This window comes from Pongo abelii, chromosome 7, assembly GCF_028885655.2.
Source record: "Pongo abelii isolate AG06213 chromosome 7, NHGRI_mPonAbe1-v2.0_pri, whole genome shotgun sequence".
Taxonomy (NCBI): domain Eukaryota; kingdom Metazoa; phylum Chordata; class Mammalia; order Primates; family Hominidae; genus Pongo; species Pongo abelii.
This window is the reverse complement of record NC_071992.2, coordinates 117154668-117171771: the sequence shown is the minus strand read 5'-3', so window position 1 is coordinate 117171771 and position 17104 is coordinate 117154668. Positions and strand designations below refer to the sequence as shown.

Below are 17104 nucleotides of genomic sequence, written 5' to 3'. Positions count from 1 at the left end.
AAATAATCTTACAATCTATGAATAGAGAGTAATTTAAAACTGCAAGAAGGAAGTCAGAGCATAAAAAGTGAAGGTGAGAGAAGCTGAAATGAGGATGAAGAGGGAGAACTGAACACCCGGATCACTGCATGCCATGTTTCATTTCGTATTTTTCTCCACTCAAATGCAATAGGCAGCTAACTCCTTCCTGACTAGTTTAAACAATTCTGTGATATCTATAGCCCAGTCCAAGTCATTTGGGATATATTAATATTCAACCAACATTTCCTGGGCACTGACACGCAAACTTGGGAAACGGCACTACAGGCAAGGTGAGAACAGCCAATGCAAACGCTTTTTTTTTTTCTTCTTTGTCACTAGTAGTTCTAATTAGAAACGAACGTGGCGGGGGTCGGGGGTAAGTATGCACAAAAAAGCTGATGTCTAAAGTACTGTTTCCAGATATTCAGCAATTTTAATCATGGTTATAATCGCCATTGCTCTTGTCAGATATTGAAAGTTTGCTGCCATTGCCTGTAAATGCAGAGAGAGCGCGCGCAAAGAACTTTAACCATTTCCCGAAGTATTAGCAACTCAGTACTGTATACTGTTAGCAGTCAAACTAAACCCCTCGGGGAAGCCTGGCCAGCAATTTTTCTTTTTCCTTTTTTGTTTTTTTTTTTTTTTTTTTTAGGCAGGGTCTCACTCAGTCGCCCAGGATGGAGCGCAGTGGCGCGATCTCTGCTTACCGCAACCTCCACCTCCTGGCCTCAAGCGATTCTCCCACCTCAGCCTCCCGAGTAGCTGGGACTACAGGCGCGGGCCACCATGCTCCACTGTTTTTTTATTTTATTTTATTTTTGTAGAGACGTGGGTCTCGCTATGTACTCAGGCTGGTCTGGAACTCCTGGGCTCAAGTGATCCTCCTGCCTTGGGCTCCCAAAGCGCTGAGATTACAGGCGTGAGCCACCGCGCCCGGCCTAGCCGGCAATTTTTAATACGACTCAGGCTTGAATCTTGAACTCACTAAAACCCCCCAGCTTGGGAAAACACCTGAGGTTTCCATGGGAGTGAGATAAAGGGCGGCTGGTGAAAGAACAAAGGCTGTGCATTCGCGTTCAGAGCCGCTGGGCCGCCAGGCTCGCTGGGGGCCGGGGCCGCGGTGTCCTGGGTGGCGGGGCTCCGGGAATGTGACTCAGCCACCGCGGCTCCGCGATCCTCTCCCGGGCCAGCGCCTCACCCGGTGCCGAGGAGGGCGGCGCCGAGACGGGCGCGTCAGCCAGGGAGGAGCGGGAAAAGGGGCGCAGCGCCTGAGGCCCGGCCGCCGCCCGAGTGGATGAGCGAGCGAGCGACTTGTGAAACACGCCGCGGCCGGGTCACCAACCAGGACCGGGATCACGTGGCTCCTAGGGCTGGGTGAAGAAGCCGCCCGGACCGAGCGCGCCGGAGGGGAGGGGCGCCTGGGGACAGAAGGCGACGTCCCCTGAAGTTTGTGTCAGCCAGGGCCCGCCCCCTCGCGCTTATGTAATAGGGGCGCGCTGCCATTGGCCCGCGCGACCGGCCTGGGCGCAGGCGTGCGAGCGGGGTGGGGCGCCAGGAGGAGGCAGCGACCCGAAGGCAAATGGGCGGGGCTGCGAGGAGCAGGCGGGGCGGGGGCGCCGTGGAGAGCGGCGCGGCGTGCGCGGGCACGAGGCGTAGTGGCCTCCCCTAAGGCTGAGGCGGCGGCGGGCGCGCGGCGGCGGCGGCGGGCGTGCGAGGCTGTTGTGCTCCCGGCTCTCCTGTTTCCCGTCCTGAGCGGGTGGAGGAGGCCCAAGCGGTGCTGGGCGCGCTCCCCCTTCCTTTCCCTCCGGCGTCCTCTCCTGGTCCTCTCGCGCTGCACTGTCTCTCCGACGCAAGACTGTCCCGGCCCGGGTGAGCGGCAGCGGGGGCGGTGCTGACGCCGCGGGACGCCCGGGAAGCGGGGCGGGGGCCGGCCAGCGGGGGGCGGTGGGGACCGTGGGACTCGCCGCGGGTCGCGAGGGGGGGCGGCAGGGCCCGGCCCGGCGCGGGCCGCGGGAAGGGGGTGAGTTCGGGCGCCTGCCAGGCCCTGCAGGTGGCCGGGTCGCAGGCCAGCCGCGGAAGCGGAACGGTAACCTTACCCCCGGCGAGAGCCGCCGGTCGGCTGCCAGAGTGTGGCGCTCCCGGTGGACGCAGGGGCCGGGTTTCGGGCCGTCTCGGCCTCCAGGAGGCGCGTCTTGGTCCAGGGTCCGTGAGGACTGGCTAGATGGGGGCTGCGTGGCCTTTGGTGGCAGGGAGGAGGAGGGGGTCTCCAAGGCGGGAGAGGCGGGTTTGGGAAGGAAGGTGCGTCAGGCTAAAGCTGGGGTCGGAGAAGTGTTGGGTGGAGACCTCACTCTGGGTGCGTTGCTCCTCTCCTCTCCCCAAAACGATGGTGTTAAAAGCTAGGGTCAGGATGTGGAGCGCTGCCTGGGCCTCTTCCTTTCAGATGGTTATGGAGAATGAGCCTACTTCCTGGACCCAAAATCCTTTTCTTCTGTTACTCATTTGTGTTGGTTTTAAAAGGAGCTTTGGGGCAGAGCTTACTTGTTGCCTCCTACGAGAGCGCCTCATTTTAGAACTCGTTTCTTCCACTACTTCCCTCTTTGCAGCCCCCTCGGAAAACCACACTGAGAGTTGCACTAAAAACCAGTATGTAGGTATTTGTAAATGACTTTTTCCCTCCAGTTTGTCGCATTTAATCAAGGAGCGGTTGTAGCTGCCTACGATTTTGTAGAAAATTGTGTTGGCTTGAGAGCAAGTCCTAAGTTGAGCTGTCCAAAAGCAGGTGGTTGGTTCGTTTGAATTTCTGCTTTCAGAAAGGAAATCGATGGGGTGTGTTGTCAGAAGTTAGGGGCCTACCCCATGCATTTAGCTTATTTTATTCCATTTCCTTTACCTGGTGTTAAGTTTTCTGTCTTCAGAATAAGAACAAGCGACTACTGTCTTTTATTTATTAAGTCTCTTCGGGCTTTTTGGTTGCTGTTTGGTGACAATGGAAAATGGGTTAAATCTATTGTGTAATGTTATATTTTAGGGAAAGTCCTAAGTGCAAAAGTTAAAAATAATTTTGTGTGTCTAATGACATTGCTTTGTACGAGTCACAACATGGAAATATCAAAATAGCTAGTGACTTCTAGAAAGCAAAGGAACTTCAGAAATTAGTGGCTTACCATTTTTGAAGGTTTTTTTTAACATAAAACAAGATTTCCCACAAAATCAGTGTATTAAGATACATAAAATACATTGTGTCGAAGAGTTAAGATGTGTGAGAAGACTGGCTATTTTGTTACAAGGTCCTGATAGTAAGACATTGAGACAAAAAACCTTACAAAACATTGGTATACATAAAGGTTGATCACGTGACTACTGTCGTCCAAATAATACATAAGTATCCAAACCTGTTTCCGTGGGAATAGGTTTGTAAGCTTGCGGTAACATCGGACTTAAATACACTTTTGTAAAAAATGTGCCATTTGGCTTAGAATTAATAAGAATTTTTTTTTTTAAAGCAAAAATGGAAGCTTAGTCTTCAAGGACTGATAACAGCTGGTAATATTTACCATTGTTTGGTGGGAATGGGGTTCTCATATTAGGCTAGCACGCTAAACATTTTCAATTACGAAAATGTATTAGGCTCATATGCTAGCCTAATATAAAAACCCCATATTTCCTGAGTTGAAATAGTCAGCTGACTATCCTGAAAAGCATTGACCCTCTTTTATATTTTATCTGACTTTCAGTTCATTTTTTTAATGCTAGTGGGAACTTCTCCAATCAGTGTATTTTTTTAGTTTCCTTTTTTGGGGAACAGGAGGAGCTCAGTAATTTTTATGAAATGCTTTGACCTCATATCCATTAACTAATTATGGTCCTAGTCAGAAGAAGCTAGCACCCTTTCCTGGTGAAGTTGATACAAATCCTGTCCTGCAATGATTTACATTCAGTTACAGTACTAGTCAAAACTATATATATATGAATTCTACTTAGGATCCAATTTTGATGTATTTAAAAAGCAATTGAGACTCATGATAGACTTTATGAGCAGGTTTAACTTGTGTGGTCGAATAAAAGCCTTTAATTTAAATGGAAAAGTAAAAGTAACTTTTTTCAGTGACTTGTTTTCTTTTATTTTAATCCATTTGGGTTCACGTCAGATCATCAGTAACAAAAAGTGGTATCTTTCAGCTTTGTAAAAGAACCCTCTTAACCAAGTTCATTCCCTCAAATGGGAACTAACGTCTAGAGAGCAAAGAAACTTCTGGAATTAGTGGCTTGCTGATAATCTCATTTTATAATTTGTGCAGCAATCCAGCAAGACCAACTTTTTAAAAAAATTAATAACAGTAGTTTTATGAAAACTAAGTATTTAAGAGAACAGTTTCCACCTATTTCTGAGGTCTCCTTTAGAAGGACTAACAGACAGCTTTTATTTCTCTTAAAATTATAAAAATCACAATTGCAAGTCACAGTGAATACTGGGAAGGGAAATTACCTTTGCAAAGTGATCAAGTAAATGATGGCGGGGGCTAAACTTTTTTAGTAAACTTGTGAAGATTACATACAGTAAAGTGCATAAATCTTGAGTGTACAGTTCAATGAATTTTTACAAGTAAACACACTTGATTCAAGAACGTTTTCAGAACCCCATAAGTCCCCTTCATGTCCTGTCTTCCCAGTCATTACCCATAACCCCCAAGGTGACCCCTTTCACTATAGATTAGCTTTGCCTGTTTTGAACTTTAAATAATGTATATTCCCCACAACTGGCTTCTTTCCTTTAACATTGAGATACAACCAAGTTGTTACTTGTAACAATTTTTTGTTTGTGTGTTTGTTTATTTATTTTTGAGACCAGAGTCTCGCTCTGTCACCCAGGCTGGAGTGCAGTGGTGCCATCATGCCTCACTGCAACCTCCGCCTCCCGGGTACAAGCAGTTCTCCACCTCAGCCTCCCAAGTAGCTGGAATCACAGGTGCCTACCACCATGCCTGGCTAATTTTTTTCTTTTTTTTCTTTTTTTTTTTTGTATTTTTAGTAGAGACAGGGTTTCGCCATCTTGGCCAGGCTGGTCTTGAACTCCTGACCTCATGATCCACCCGCCTTGGCCTTCCAAAGTGCTGGGATTACAGGCGTGAGCCGCTGCACCTGGCCACAATTTTTTAAATGCTGGGTAGTATTCCGTTGTATAAATACTATAAAAATATGTATACAAGTTGTGCATCCATGTTACTATTGATGGGCATTCAGATTTTTTCCAGTTTTGGAATGGGCACTCAGAACATTTTGTACATGTCTTGGTGTACATAATATTTGCATTTCTATTGGATATATACCAAGAGTGGAATTGCTGGCTCATGGAATAAACAACTACCAACTAGTTTTCCACAGGGTTGTGCCAGTTGATACTTTTGTAGCATTTATATATGGGAATTTTAATACCTATACATTTTTATTTGCCAGATATTTCTATAAAACTTAAGGCTTCAATTCTAAGAACATTTTTAATGCTTTGATTACTCTGTATTAGAGTAAATAAGCCACTCTAATGCTTCACCTTCTGTTTTTAGATATGGCTCGTGGACAGCAGAAAATTCAGTCTCAGCAGAAAAATGCCAAAAAGCAAGCTGGACAAAAGAAGAAACAAGGACATGACCAAAAGGCTGCTGCCAAAGCTGCCTTAATATATACCTGCACTGTCTGTAGGGTAAGGGGAATTGAATTGAAAGATACAGCTCCCCCGTGGGCAGTTTTGGTTTGTATAGATTAAAATTTTGAAACCATGGCAAAATAGATGCTTTACGTGAGATAGTAGGTTTGAGAGCTGATTATTTTAGGTATCTATTTTCATTCACCCTTTCAACAAATATTTTTTGAATGGCTCCTGTGGCCAGGCAAAAATCTCTAGGTGCTGGGAAAAAAGAGTGAACAAAACAAAATTGCTTTCCTCATATAAAATAAAGATGTCTTCATAAGGGCATATAATACACTTCACTAGCATATCATATAACTCTACACTCTTAGAGCTATATAATATGCTAGTAAATATACCTCTAGTTATATAATTGGTTTTTTTCTTTTTCTTCACTAAATTTAGGATGTCTGTGAAACCATATAGAGTATAATCATGTTGAGAGCTTTTCCTAGAATTAATGTGTTGTATTAGATTTGAAGAACTGTAATAATAACAGCTATTTTTGAGTGCTTACCATATGCCAGACAGAGCCAGGTGTTTTACATGTATTCACCTATTTAATCCACATAACAACCCTATAAGATAAAGTACTTTTCTTGTTCTCATTTTACAGAAGAGTAAACTGACTCATGGAAATTAAACAATTTGTGTGGGGTCTCCCAGCTGGTTAGTAGAAGAGCTGGAATCTGAACTCAGGCAGTTCAGCTCCAGAGTCCACCCTCTGGACCACTACTGTACTGCCTCTCAAAGAAGTACTTCTGAAATTGCAAATCAGAGCCTCTTGCCTGTTTGTTTAAGCTCATTACCCTTGAAGTTAGTGAGTGGCAGTACCAAAGGAAACCATAGTGGGGTTAGTACATTACATATACACTCAAAATAATGAAATTGAGCAGCTTGTGATTGTCTGGAAAGAGGCAGGGTGCAAATTTTAATCAACTAGTAATGAAGAAATACCTTAATCTAAATGTGCTGGAGTAGTTCACATATTTAAAAACTCAAAACCACAGACTTTTATTTCATATTTTGTGTAATTTAATGGGTTAAGAATAAATAATTGAAGGTTCTTGCCAAGGGAAGTCAGTATAGTATAGTATTTGAGAGGTCACGTACTTAGTACTAAGTTAAAATAAGGTCTTGGGCAAATTAAACTCTGGGTTTTAGTTTCTTTATCAGGTAAAATGAGGGTGCTAGTAGGAGCTAAAGATTACTTTGAAGGTTCTGTGGGAATTAAGGTAACATGCTTAATATAATAAGGGTTCAGTAAATGTTACCTATTGTTTGCTGTTAATCAGATAAGCAGAATACATTCTATGTGACCTACCTTTCTTTATAGGTGAAATGTGGGAAAGTTAGGAATTTCTTTACCACAGAGTCCCTCTTCATATGCCAGTCACTAAGTTGTAGGAATTTAAAGGTGTTTTTGTGATAATTGTCTATCCTGAGAAGGTTCAGGATTCTAAAAAGTAACACATTTTTATTCCATAAATAAAGTCTAGCTCTCTTTTGCACAATTTTTTTGTTAGACACAAATGCCAGACCCTAAGACCTTCAAGCAGCACTTTGAGAGCAAGCATCCTAAGACTCCACTTCCTCCAGAATTAGCTGATGTTCAGGCATAAGGTTGTTTACAGGTAACTCACCTCTTTTTCTATTGGTTTGTTAATATCAGGGTTGTATACAAGACCAAAACTGTCTTCACTTATTGTGAAATTAATTTCTGCCTTCTGAGATTTTATTGCTTCCCCTTTTTAAGTTAATGTGTAACTGAAAAGTCCCTTTTTCTCAGACTATTTCCTTTCAATGCCTTTGAAACATCCAAATTTTTACTACTGTAGCCAAAAATGGGGAGATGAGTACATGCTAGCCATCTCTGATCTAAGAATGGAAGGAACTTATCAGTTTAAAGAAAATAGTGATTACAAAGATATTTGAGAGTTTCCCTCTAAAAGCAATGTACACCCATGTTCCTGAGCACCTCTTTACAATTAGTTTACTTATAGTACTTAGCAGAGGTTCTTCTTTTTTTTTCTCCCCCAACCTATCCCCTTAGCAAAGCTTCTGAATATTAAAATATAGGGCAAAATGTAGATATGTGCTATATAAATTTGTTGGTTGAAAGTTATCACTTTACAGATTACATTTGGTTGGATTTTTTTCCCCCTAAATAGTGGAGTTGGTGGTGGGTGTGTTGTGTGTTTCAGAATTCTTTCTTTTTAAAATAAATTCTTCAAAGTTCTGTATATAAAGTCCAGTTGACAAGTTTACCAGATACTGTCTTCATAGTGTTTCTTCTTAGTTATTTGACATGCATATAAGTTGCATTTGTGCAATGGTAACATTCATTGAAAATTTTGCTTATGTTTTATAGGTGAATTCATGACACCTTTGACTCTTCTACTGTCTCAGACCTTAGGTAACATACCTGCAGCTGCTTTTCTAACAAACTGTTGATCAGCAAAAATAAAGGGGCTACAGAAACACTCATTTTTATGCTGTTCCCTTTTGGGCTTCATGCAAAGACAATTCTGTGTAAATGTACAGTTGACTCTGATTTGGAAATATGAAAATCAGTCCATCCTTGTTATAAAAAATTTTTTTACAATTGTAATTATATTGATGTTCATATTGTGTAAAATAACTCATTTAATAAAATAGTACTTTGATTTACGACATCACAGGATAAATGGTTTTAGAAATTCTGTTCTAACTTTCCACATTATTTGCCTTATAAAAATCTAATGAATTCATCAGATATAAGAATTGCAAGTGCAATTCTTATATCCCTTTCTCAGCTCAGTGGCAGGTTCCTTAGTTAAACTAGAGCAGACTCATTAAAATTGTGCATACGATTTTATGGGCAGCTGATGATCTAGGTGAAAAATGACTTATCTGCTGCCTTAGTATATTGCGGTTGTGTCATTGTACCCCTCTGATCATTTCCTGTGTTTGAGTTGGAATATTTAAAATTGCAGTATGACCTGGCTCTAACTGCCAGTCAGGTATACCCTGTAGATAACTGATAACTTCCTAAAAGCGGTTGGATTGTCAGTGAGCCCTTCTGAAAGGATAGGTTCTGATGTATATGCCGTAATGAAATAATCATTAAGCCTATTGTTTAATGCAAAATATGGAACAAATGTGAACTGGTAAAGGTCGATCTTGATACTATATTTGAAAATTCTTGAAGTTCTTTAATTTGAAATTGAAACGTTAATTTTTGAGGTTTTTGGAAGTTACTATTTGGCCATTTTTACAAATGGATTTTGCATTAACAGGAAGATTGGAATGGCTTGTGGCTGGATTAATTCCCAGAACCCTCTCCCTCCTTTCTTTTCTAAGTGAGTTGTTGATTTTAGGAGTTTGCTTTGTGCTGTTACCTAAAATCGGAGACTGGTGTACAGTATGACTTCCATCTGAACTTGAAAAGTATTAAAATGGGTCAATATTCACATTTTTTGGATCTCAGGATGGGAAAATGGGTTTGTTCAGATGGATGTGGTGAATCTTACCCAATTAAGGAAGGCTAATTTTAGAGTTCTTCTAATTTGCTTGTGTCAACTCTTAACTTGTAAAACTGCTGTTAACTCGGTTTAAATTTTTAAATTAATATAATAGGAAGAACACTAAAATACTTACTGGTAACTGCTTAGAGCCATTTATCTGATCCTGTGGATTACAGAATGCATTCCCTCTTCTGCTGTAACTTATCGTTGCTTTGTTTTGTAGCTCTGCATATTTTGCCTACCTTGTCTTCCTGTAAGTTTAAGACATTTCCAAGGAAAAGCTTCAGGGCTGATAGTTTCTTAGCAATTCCTATTCTTATGCCCTTACTTTAAAATAGTCCTTTTATTTTGTGTATTTAATTTCCTAAGTTTCAGATTTAGTATCTGTTGTTTCCTAACATGTTGATTACCAGAACGTTAGAATTTTACCTAATTTCTTGTGGATATTACAGAAGTTCTGGTTAAATCACAACTTAAAAGTTTTTAAAAGTGCTTTGAGCATATGTATGTTTATGTTTAGTGACAAATCATGTAAAACCATTCACAAGTTTTGGTTTTTTTTTTTTTTTTCCATTTGTTTTAGTGACTGTAATTCAGGATGAAAGTTTTTTTGTTCTTGTATTTAACCCTTTTTTATAAGCAGCTGAAGACACCATATTTAACACTATATCTCAGTGATAGGGAAATAGCTGCATTGATCTTACATGAGCATATTCATCCTTATACTTCATGAGGGGATTATTAGTACAATCCCCATTTTACTGTGTTTGAGTTAAAAACCAAACATCCCTGTAATTTAATTTGAAGATTCTTTAACAGATTGCAGCAAAGTTCATTATAAAACTGTTATGGTGTCTTCAAAGACTTGATAAAATACACTGAGAGAGAATTGGTCCATTTGTATGCTGTATTTCTATTACTTGCCAAAAGGAATGGGGTTAAGATTAAACTTGTTTCCATTCTCTTCACATGGATATACATCCCCATGTTTAACTGACACACTGGGGGCTCAGTTGTGTGCTGTAATGTCTTATTAAAGAGGATATTAATGAAAACTAAACTAGTCTAATTTCTTCTACATTTTAAGAGGTTTTTATATTCCCACTTTTTTTTTCTCCTTTCTGAACTTAGAATTGGCTCTTAAGTGTAGATTGGTAGATCTGAGGGTAGCAAGAGATTTCTTTCATTTCTCGTTGTTTTCCCTGCAGTCTTTGCCTTTTTGAGGTCTGTAGAATACTTGGGTGGGAAAAAACGTGTCATTTTGAAACCTTACTATATAGAATAAGTTTGAATTGTTGGAAAGGGGGAAGTGATTGGCTATTAACATAAAAATACAATTATGAAAAATACTTAGGTCAGTTAATTGAATTGGATGGGTAAGTCCTTGATGATATTGTAAGATTTGAAGTTTTAGTTTTATATTAAAGATACTATATAGGTAATTAATGACATCATAATTCAAACCTGAGATGTGGCATAAGATAGAATTTATCAACATTACTATTTTACCTAGGAAAACCCATGTTTTAAATTTTCATTAATATATGTAATGTGGCCAGGTGCAGTGGCTCACGCCTGTAATCGCAGCACTTTGGAAGGCTGAGGTGGATGGATCACTTGAGGTCAGGAGTTCGAGACCAGCCTGGCCAACATGGCAAGACCCCATCTCTACTAAAAATACAAAAATTAGCTGGGCCTAGTAGCACATGCTTATAATCCCAGCTACTCAGGAAGCTCAGGCAGGAGAATGGCTTGAACCCGGGAGGCGGAGGTTACAGTGAGCCAGGATCTTACCACTGCACTTCAGCCTGGGCAACAGAGCGAGACTCTCTTTCTCTCTCTCTCTGTCTCTCTTCCCCCTCCCCGTCTCTCTCTCTATATATAAAATATACTGTACCTATTTTAAAATGTGGGTAAAGGCCTTTTTCTATAACACAGTGATCAAACACCGTCCAAACTATAACTGAAATACTATATTTAAACTACTCAGTCTGAATTCATTTGTACTAGATTTCTGGTTTTTTGGAAAGTGTTTGGTTTAGTTTTGGTCAGAGTACTTTTTTGGTCATGTACTTTTTAACAGTATATGGCAATGAAGATCAACACCAGGGAGTTGTATTTACTGTGACTTTACATTCTAAAATAGTTTAGGCTACCTTAATTTTATTGTAAAAGTTTCAGAAAAATCTTAAGAGCTTTCAGTTTGTAGGTTTAATGAAAACATCTGTCTACTTAACAAAGAAAATAGACTTTTTTAAATAAAAGTTCAACCTGTCATTTTTAATTGTAGATTGCCATGTTAAATTGAAAATATTTTTTATTTTAAATGTTCTTTTGATAAGTTTTTTTTACCGAGGTATCCTTTTTTTTTTTTTGAGTAGCCATTTTTTAGCTTCTATTCTTTGAATACCGTATGGCTCCAAATTTAAAATCCGCACATTCAGAGACAGACTTTGGTCATTTCTTTATATTCACATGGGGATATCTTCAGTATGAAGTAATTGTTAATTTTATCATTAACTAATATTATTTGAGGGTTGTAGGGAGGAAGAATATCTTTATCCCAGATCTTTCTAGGATGAACTCTTTGAATGAGAAGTTTAAGTCAGTAAGGTATTTATTGAAAATCATATATGTGAAGTTGCATCATGAGCTGTAAAGTATTACACAAAAGCAATGTATTATACAAAGAAATATAGCAAAGTTCCCTAATCTTTGGAAATTCAGATGCATTCTGGAGATAATACATATATTTATTTACATAATTTTAGGCTATATGACTAAGTGCTTGGTGTGTTTTATAGACAATAACTTAATGAGGTATATGTACATGTGTGCGTTTATGTGTATATAGGATGGCTTTGGGTTGAAGAGGGCAGTCTGTGCCTGGAAGTATGGGGAGTCAGCTGAGGGAGGAGTAGGAAGGAATAGGGAAATCAAGGTGTGGGTGGCTGATTGAGCAAAAGTACAGAAAGTTTCTTTGATAGAAAGTGAGTAGGCCAGCCCGAGCACAAGGCTTGTGAATGAGAGCCTTTGATCCCATGGATGAGAGTGGAGAGAATCATTAGAATGGGACCAGATTGTGCAATGCGTGCGCACTGCAAAAAATTGTTCAAATTACTCCTTACAGTGGGGACTCTTTCAGGGTTTGGGAGCGGGGGAGTGACATGATGAAAGTATGTCAGGAAGATTTATATTTATTAATGAAATATTGTGTCGATACTGGTTTGATGGAGATCTTTTTACAACCTCTTGTATGTTTCTCTATTTAACAGTTTACTATCCAAAATACAACTTTTGGTTATTCTGGTTATTATGAATATAGATTAATGGGCAAGAATTTTGCTGTGCTCTAATGCAGTGATACTACTAAAGCCCAAAAAGCTGTATTTAGGGATGTTTGTCCCTGCACTAAATAACCCCAGACTATAGTGTGGCTATACACGACATTTCTTGTCTTCTACTTCACTATAAAAGTAACACATTTTGAAATATATCTTACATATAAAAATTTGAAGACTATGGTAAAGTTGAATTTTAAAAATTTACCAGTACAAAACATTTTGAGGAATAGTATCCATGTCTGTCTCTCTCTCTCTCTCTCATTTTTACCACATAGATCTTTTTAAGTTAATGCATGTTTTTGAATTTTGTAGTCACTTTTTTCATATTATGTCTTTGTACTCTGCCATTTCATTTAACAACATAACAGGTGGGTTTTTCGTGTTATAAACTGTGCTAAGTGGAATTTTTGTGGCTGCATAATGATCCATTGGGTAGATTACCTGTAGTTTTTTTTAACCATTTTCCTGTTGTTGGACGTTTAGGTTTTCTCTAATTTGTGCAGAAGGCTTCATTTCTACATGTAGAATTACACATCATAAAACTTTAAAGCTCTTCTGAAAAGTGTACAATACTTTATTAAAATAGCAAATGAGAGAGAACCAGAGTTGCAGACGTATAGTATATAGGACCAGGCAATACTTGACCAATGATGTTTTGCATGTTACTGCATTACCTTTGTTTGAATACTAGCACTTTTTCCTGAATTTGGTAGGTTAACCCTTGTGTATTTCCTTGATTTCTAGTGGAGCAGGAATATTTTAACTGCATTTGTTAGCCAGATACAGTTTCTATTTTGTGAATTGTCCATTGCCCATTTATTTGTTGGGGCCTTCTGACTATATTCAATCTGCTATCCACAGTAAACTTGGAAGAAATGAGAGTTGCCAGGAAACACCAGATAACTAGAGTTATGAAACCTGTAACTTATTTTACACAGAGAACAAAATTGTAGGCTCTGTCTGAACCACTTGCTGGAAGCCTTAACTATCAGATAAAGTATAAATCCACAGTTTGCATTTAAGGCATATTTTTTATTCAAGACTAGTGAAATATGTTTTTTATTGTTACCTGACTGCTATGAAGAAATAGTATTTTTATTAGATTAAGTCAGTTTAGTAACAGTAACAAAATAACCTTTCATGTTTGGGATCTGTATTTTATTAGGTTCTATTATTTAATATTTATGTATGTGGATTTTCATAGTAACAAAATAGACTGTATTTAAGCCTTGCTTTGAATAGCCAGGAACATTTCTGATAGCAACAGAGTTTCTTACTTAAATAGGGATAGAAAATGGCCAAACATAAGAATTTAAAGCTGTAGTGGAATGACCCAGTGAGAAAAATGGAAAACACCTAAGTTCAAATCTGGCTCTGCTTTTTCCTTGCTCATTTTGGACAGGTTACTTCACCTTTCTGAGTTGCATTATCTTCAGTCACCTTATAAAATGCAGGAACTGGCCAGGTGTGCTGGCACACACCTGTAATCCCAGCACTTTGGGAGGCTGAGGCGGGTGGATCACGAGGTTAGGAGTTCAAGACCAGCCTGGCCAAGATGGTGAAACCCAGTCTCTACTAAAAATACAAAAATTAGCCAGGTGTGGTGGCAGGCGCCTGTAATCCCGGCTACTTGGGAGGCTGAGGCAGAGAATTCCTTGAACCTGGGAGGCAGAGGTTGCAGTGAGCTGAGATCATGTCACTACGCTCCAGCCTGGGCAACAGAGTGAGACTCTGTCTCAAAAAAAAATACAGAAACTAATACCTCCCTCAAATGATTGTTTTAAGTTAACAAGCAAATGAAACGATGAGTATAAGCACCAGTGCAATCACAAGTGCCCAATAGCTGTTAGCTTTCTTCCCGCTGTCTTCCTTTCCCTCCTCCCTCTACTGAAACTAACACAGTGTGTCTTTACACATACCCTTCTCACATTTGCCCATTTCTGCTTGTGCTTTTTCTTAGGACTAAAATGCTTTCTCTTCTTCCCCACTCAACCCTGGTCTCTTGCTGTGGAAATGCTACTTACTCTTCAGGGCTCAACTCAAATGCTGATTTTTTTTTTCTATGAACCTCAGCACTTAAATGTACTAATGTGGTAAAAGGAATATACAGTAATAAATATGAAAGAAGACTACAAACTATAAAAAAAAACATTGTCAGGAGACTAAATTTTAGAAGGGCAAAAAGTTCCTGAAAAATAGTAAAGGAAATTTGTTTGCTTGTTTTCAGTTAAGTAGTAATAACAAGGAATGAGTGTTAGCACTCCCTGAGCAACTCCTATTTATTTACTGTGTATTTTGTAAAACTCTCATTGTGAAAATGAACGAAATATGATGGAATACTAAAAGGACATATGATTTCACTGGATTTTTACTTGGCTTTGATGAATTATGACTCAGAAGGCTATAGGAATTTGCAGAATTTGACATTAAGTCTGAACCACTGTCAATCTAGGAAAGTGATACAGACAGGAAGCTATCCAGAAGACTGGAGATAAGTAATTTGTGTCTTGATTTTCTAAAAAGCACAAAAGACAATATTGAAGAAAATGCAGAATTGTAAGTTTGCCCTTGGTCTCTAGGTAAATAAGTATGTTATCTTTTTACTGTGAATCTCCTTTTTCCTCAATTAGGCCTTGGACTAATTTCATGTGTAGTTTTATTTCTAGTCTTTTTCCCTTATCACGTTCTTTTTCTTTGCGACAAGAGAAATTCTTCTAAAACACAGTTCAAGTCACAACCCTCTCCTCTGAAGCACTTAGGTGCTCTCCCTGGCCCACCAGATGAACACATACTCCTGGGTTGTGATTGACAGATCCTCCACATTCTGACCCCAGCATGTGCTTCCAGCCAGCCCCTTCTGCCATACTTGTTCCCATCCTCTTGCTGAGTAAATTACTTGCTGTTCTTTGAGTAACTCTCACTATGCCTTTCTTGCCTTCACACAATCTTTCTGCATCTTAACTAGGGTGCCCTCTTTTTCCTCTTCTACTCTTTTGTGCCCTCTCTCTAATGCTGGCCAATCTGATAGGATCACTCGTTGTAACCCTCAAAGTCACTGGGTGTGACCTTTCATCTTTTTATCATTTTACTGTTCTACTATCCTTGGGAACAAGTAGCTTTATTTTTATGTCTACTTGAATGTTTATGACAGCATGAAACTATTGTCTTTAAATGTAGCATTCCCCAAATTGCAACAAACTATTCTCATTGCTTTATAGATTACTTTTTAATAAACTGTTTTTTGGATTTACTTTTTTAGATTACTGAAGCCATAAGAGGAGGGCTCGTATAAGCATTGCTCTATATGCAGAACCCTTTATAGTTTACAAAGTATTTTTTCTTTTTTGAATTGCATATAAAAATATGCTTGAGGAAATCAAGGGACGGCTTGATGACACATCTCAATTTTAGCAAGGCAAAGTAATTTATGGTAATTTTGATAGCAGGATGGTCTACAGGCAGTAGTACATTTTGGTGGACCTTAAACTTATTTTGAATTTCTGCACTCAGATGTTTAATAGATGTGTGTTAACCTGTTGAGTTTCATATCCTGCCAACTTTAAGTGTGTGTGTAATATGTGTGTTACCAGTCTACAGATAACACAAAGTAGGGAGGGAAAGCTAATGCAGAATTACAATTCAGAAGGATTTCAGGCTGAAAGGCTAAAGTAAAACCAAGAGGCAGTTTAAATGGAATAAATGTTAAATCCATTTAGAACTTATAAAAATTACATTTTACAAGTACAAAATATGGGCAGCAGCCTGTCTTGGCATTTTTTCAGGTTAAGAGCCAATGTATTAGTTTATTAAAGTCTTAGCATGATTTCTTTGCTTTAAAATATAGGAATGCAATATTAGTTTAGGAGAACACATGTTAATCACACATTTTTGTTTATTGAGAGCCAGTTTTCTTGTGAAGTTGATGTTTTGTTCTGTGTGTCTCTGTCTTTGCTGTTTATAAGTGAAACATTGCTTGTCTACATTCCACACAATGCAGGGGGGAGGTCAGGGATGGTGAGTCGACTGTAAACTGTAAACCACGTTTACTAAGGAGGCATTTGGAAAGTTGCTGTAATGTCTTGTTGAGAGCACATCTGAAAGCCATGGATGGAAGTTAATCTCACTGTAAGAAACCTCATTACAACATCTAGATCTATCCAGTATCGCAATGGCTTGCCTTATGGCATGAGCACCCCTTCCCTAAAATTCATAGTAAAGGGAGTATCTGATTATGTCTGTGACAGGGCAGCAGGGTTTTCTATCATTTGACAGGAGATCAGATAGGCTTTGAGATCCTTCTCATTCAGGAGTCAGCTTGCATTAAGTAATGCAGTGCTGGGAGCCCATAAGATAGTTACGTTCTTTGAGCATGTTTTGTGAAATAGAAAAAACCTACTGTTATATTGACTTACTTGAACATACAAACCGCTTGATCTTTACTTGTCTTTATCTTTCTCAGATGCTTATAAATTTAAACGGAGAGAATATTGAGTCAGAATAGGTGTCAGGATATCTTCATCACACTTGGATTTGAGATAACATTTCTGACT

At 39.3% G+C, this 17104-nt stretch overlaps 1 protein-coding gene across 7 annotated transcripts; it reads left to right on the top strand.

Moving 5' to 3' along the window:
• Positions 1-291: 291 nt before the first annotated feature.
• ZNF706 (zinc finger protein 706) lies at positions 292-10270 on the top strand. 7 transcript variants are annotated; one of them, XM_054518702.2, is made up of 4 exons: positions 292-311; positions 5583-5719; positions 7231-7338; positions 8076-10270. In XM_054518702.2, exons 2-3 carry the CDS (start codon positions 5585-5587, stop codon positions 7324-7326), a joined length of 231 nt encoding a protein of 76 aa, XP_054374677.1. In that variant the 5' UTR covers positions 292-311; positions 5583-5584; the 3' UTR covers positions 7327-7338; positions 8076-10270. The 7 variants fall into 7 exon arrangements, with proteins under 7 accessions (XP_054374677.1, XP_054374676.1, XP_054374675.1 ...); XM_054518701.2 differs by lacking the exon at positions 292-311 and adding an exon at positions 359-1395; XM_054518700.2 differs by lacking the exon at positions 292-311 and adding an exon at positions 359-1467.
• Positions 10271-17104: the final 6834 nt, after the last annotated feature.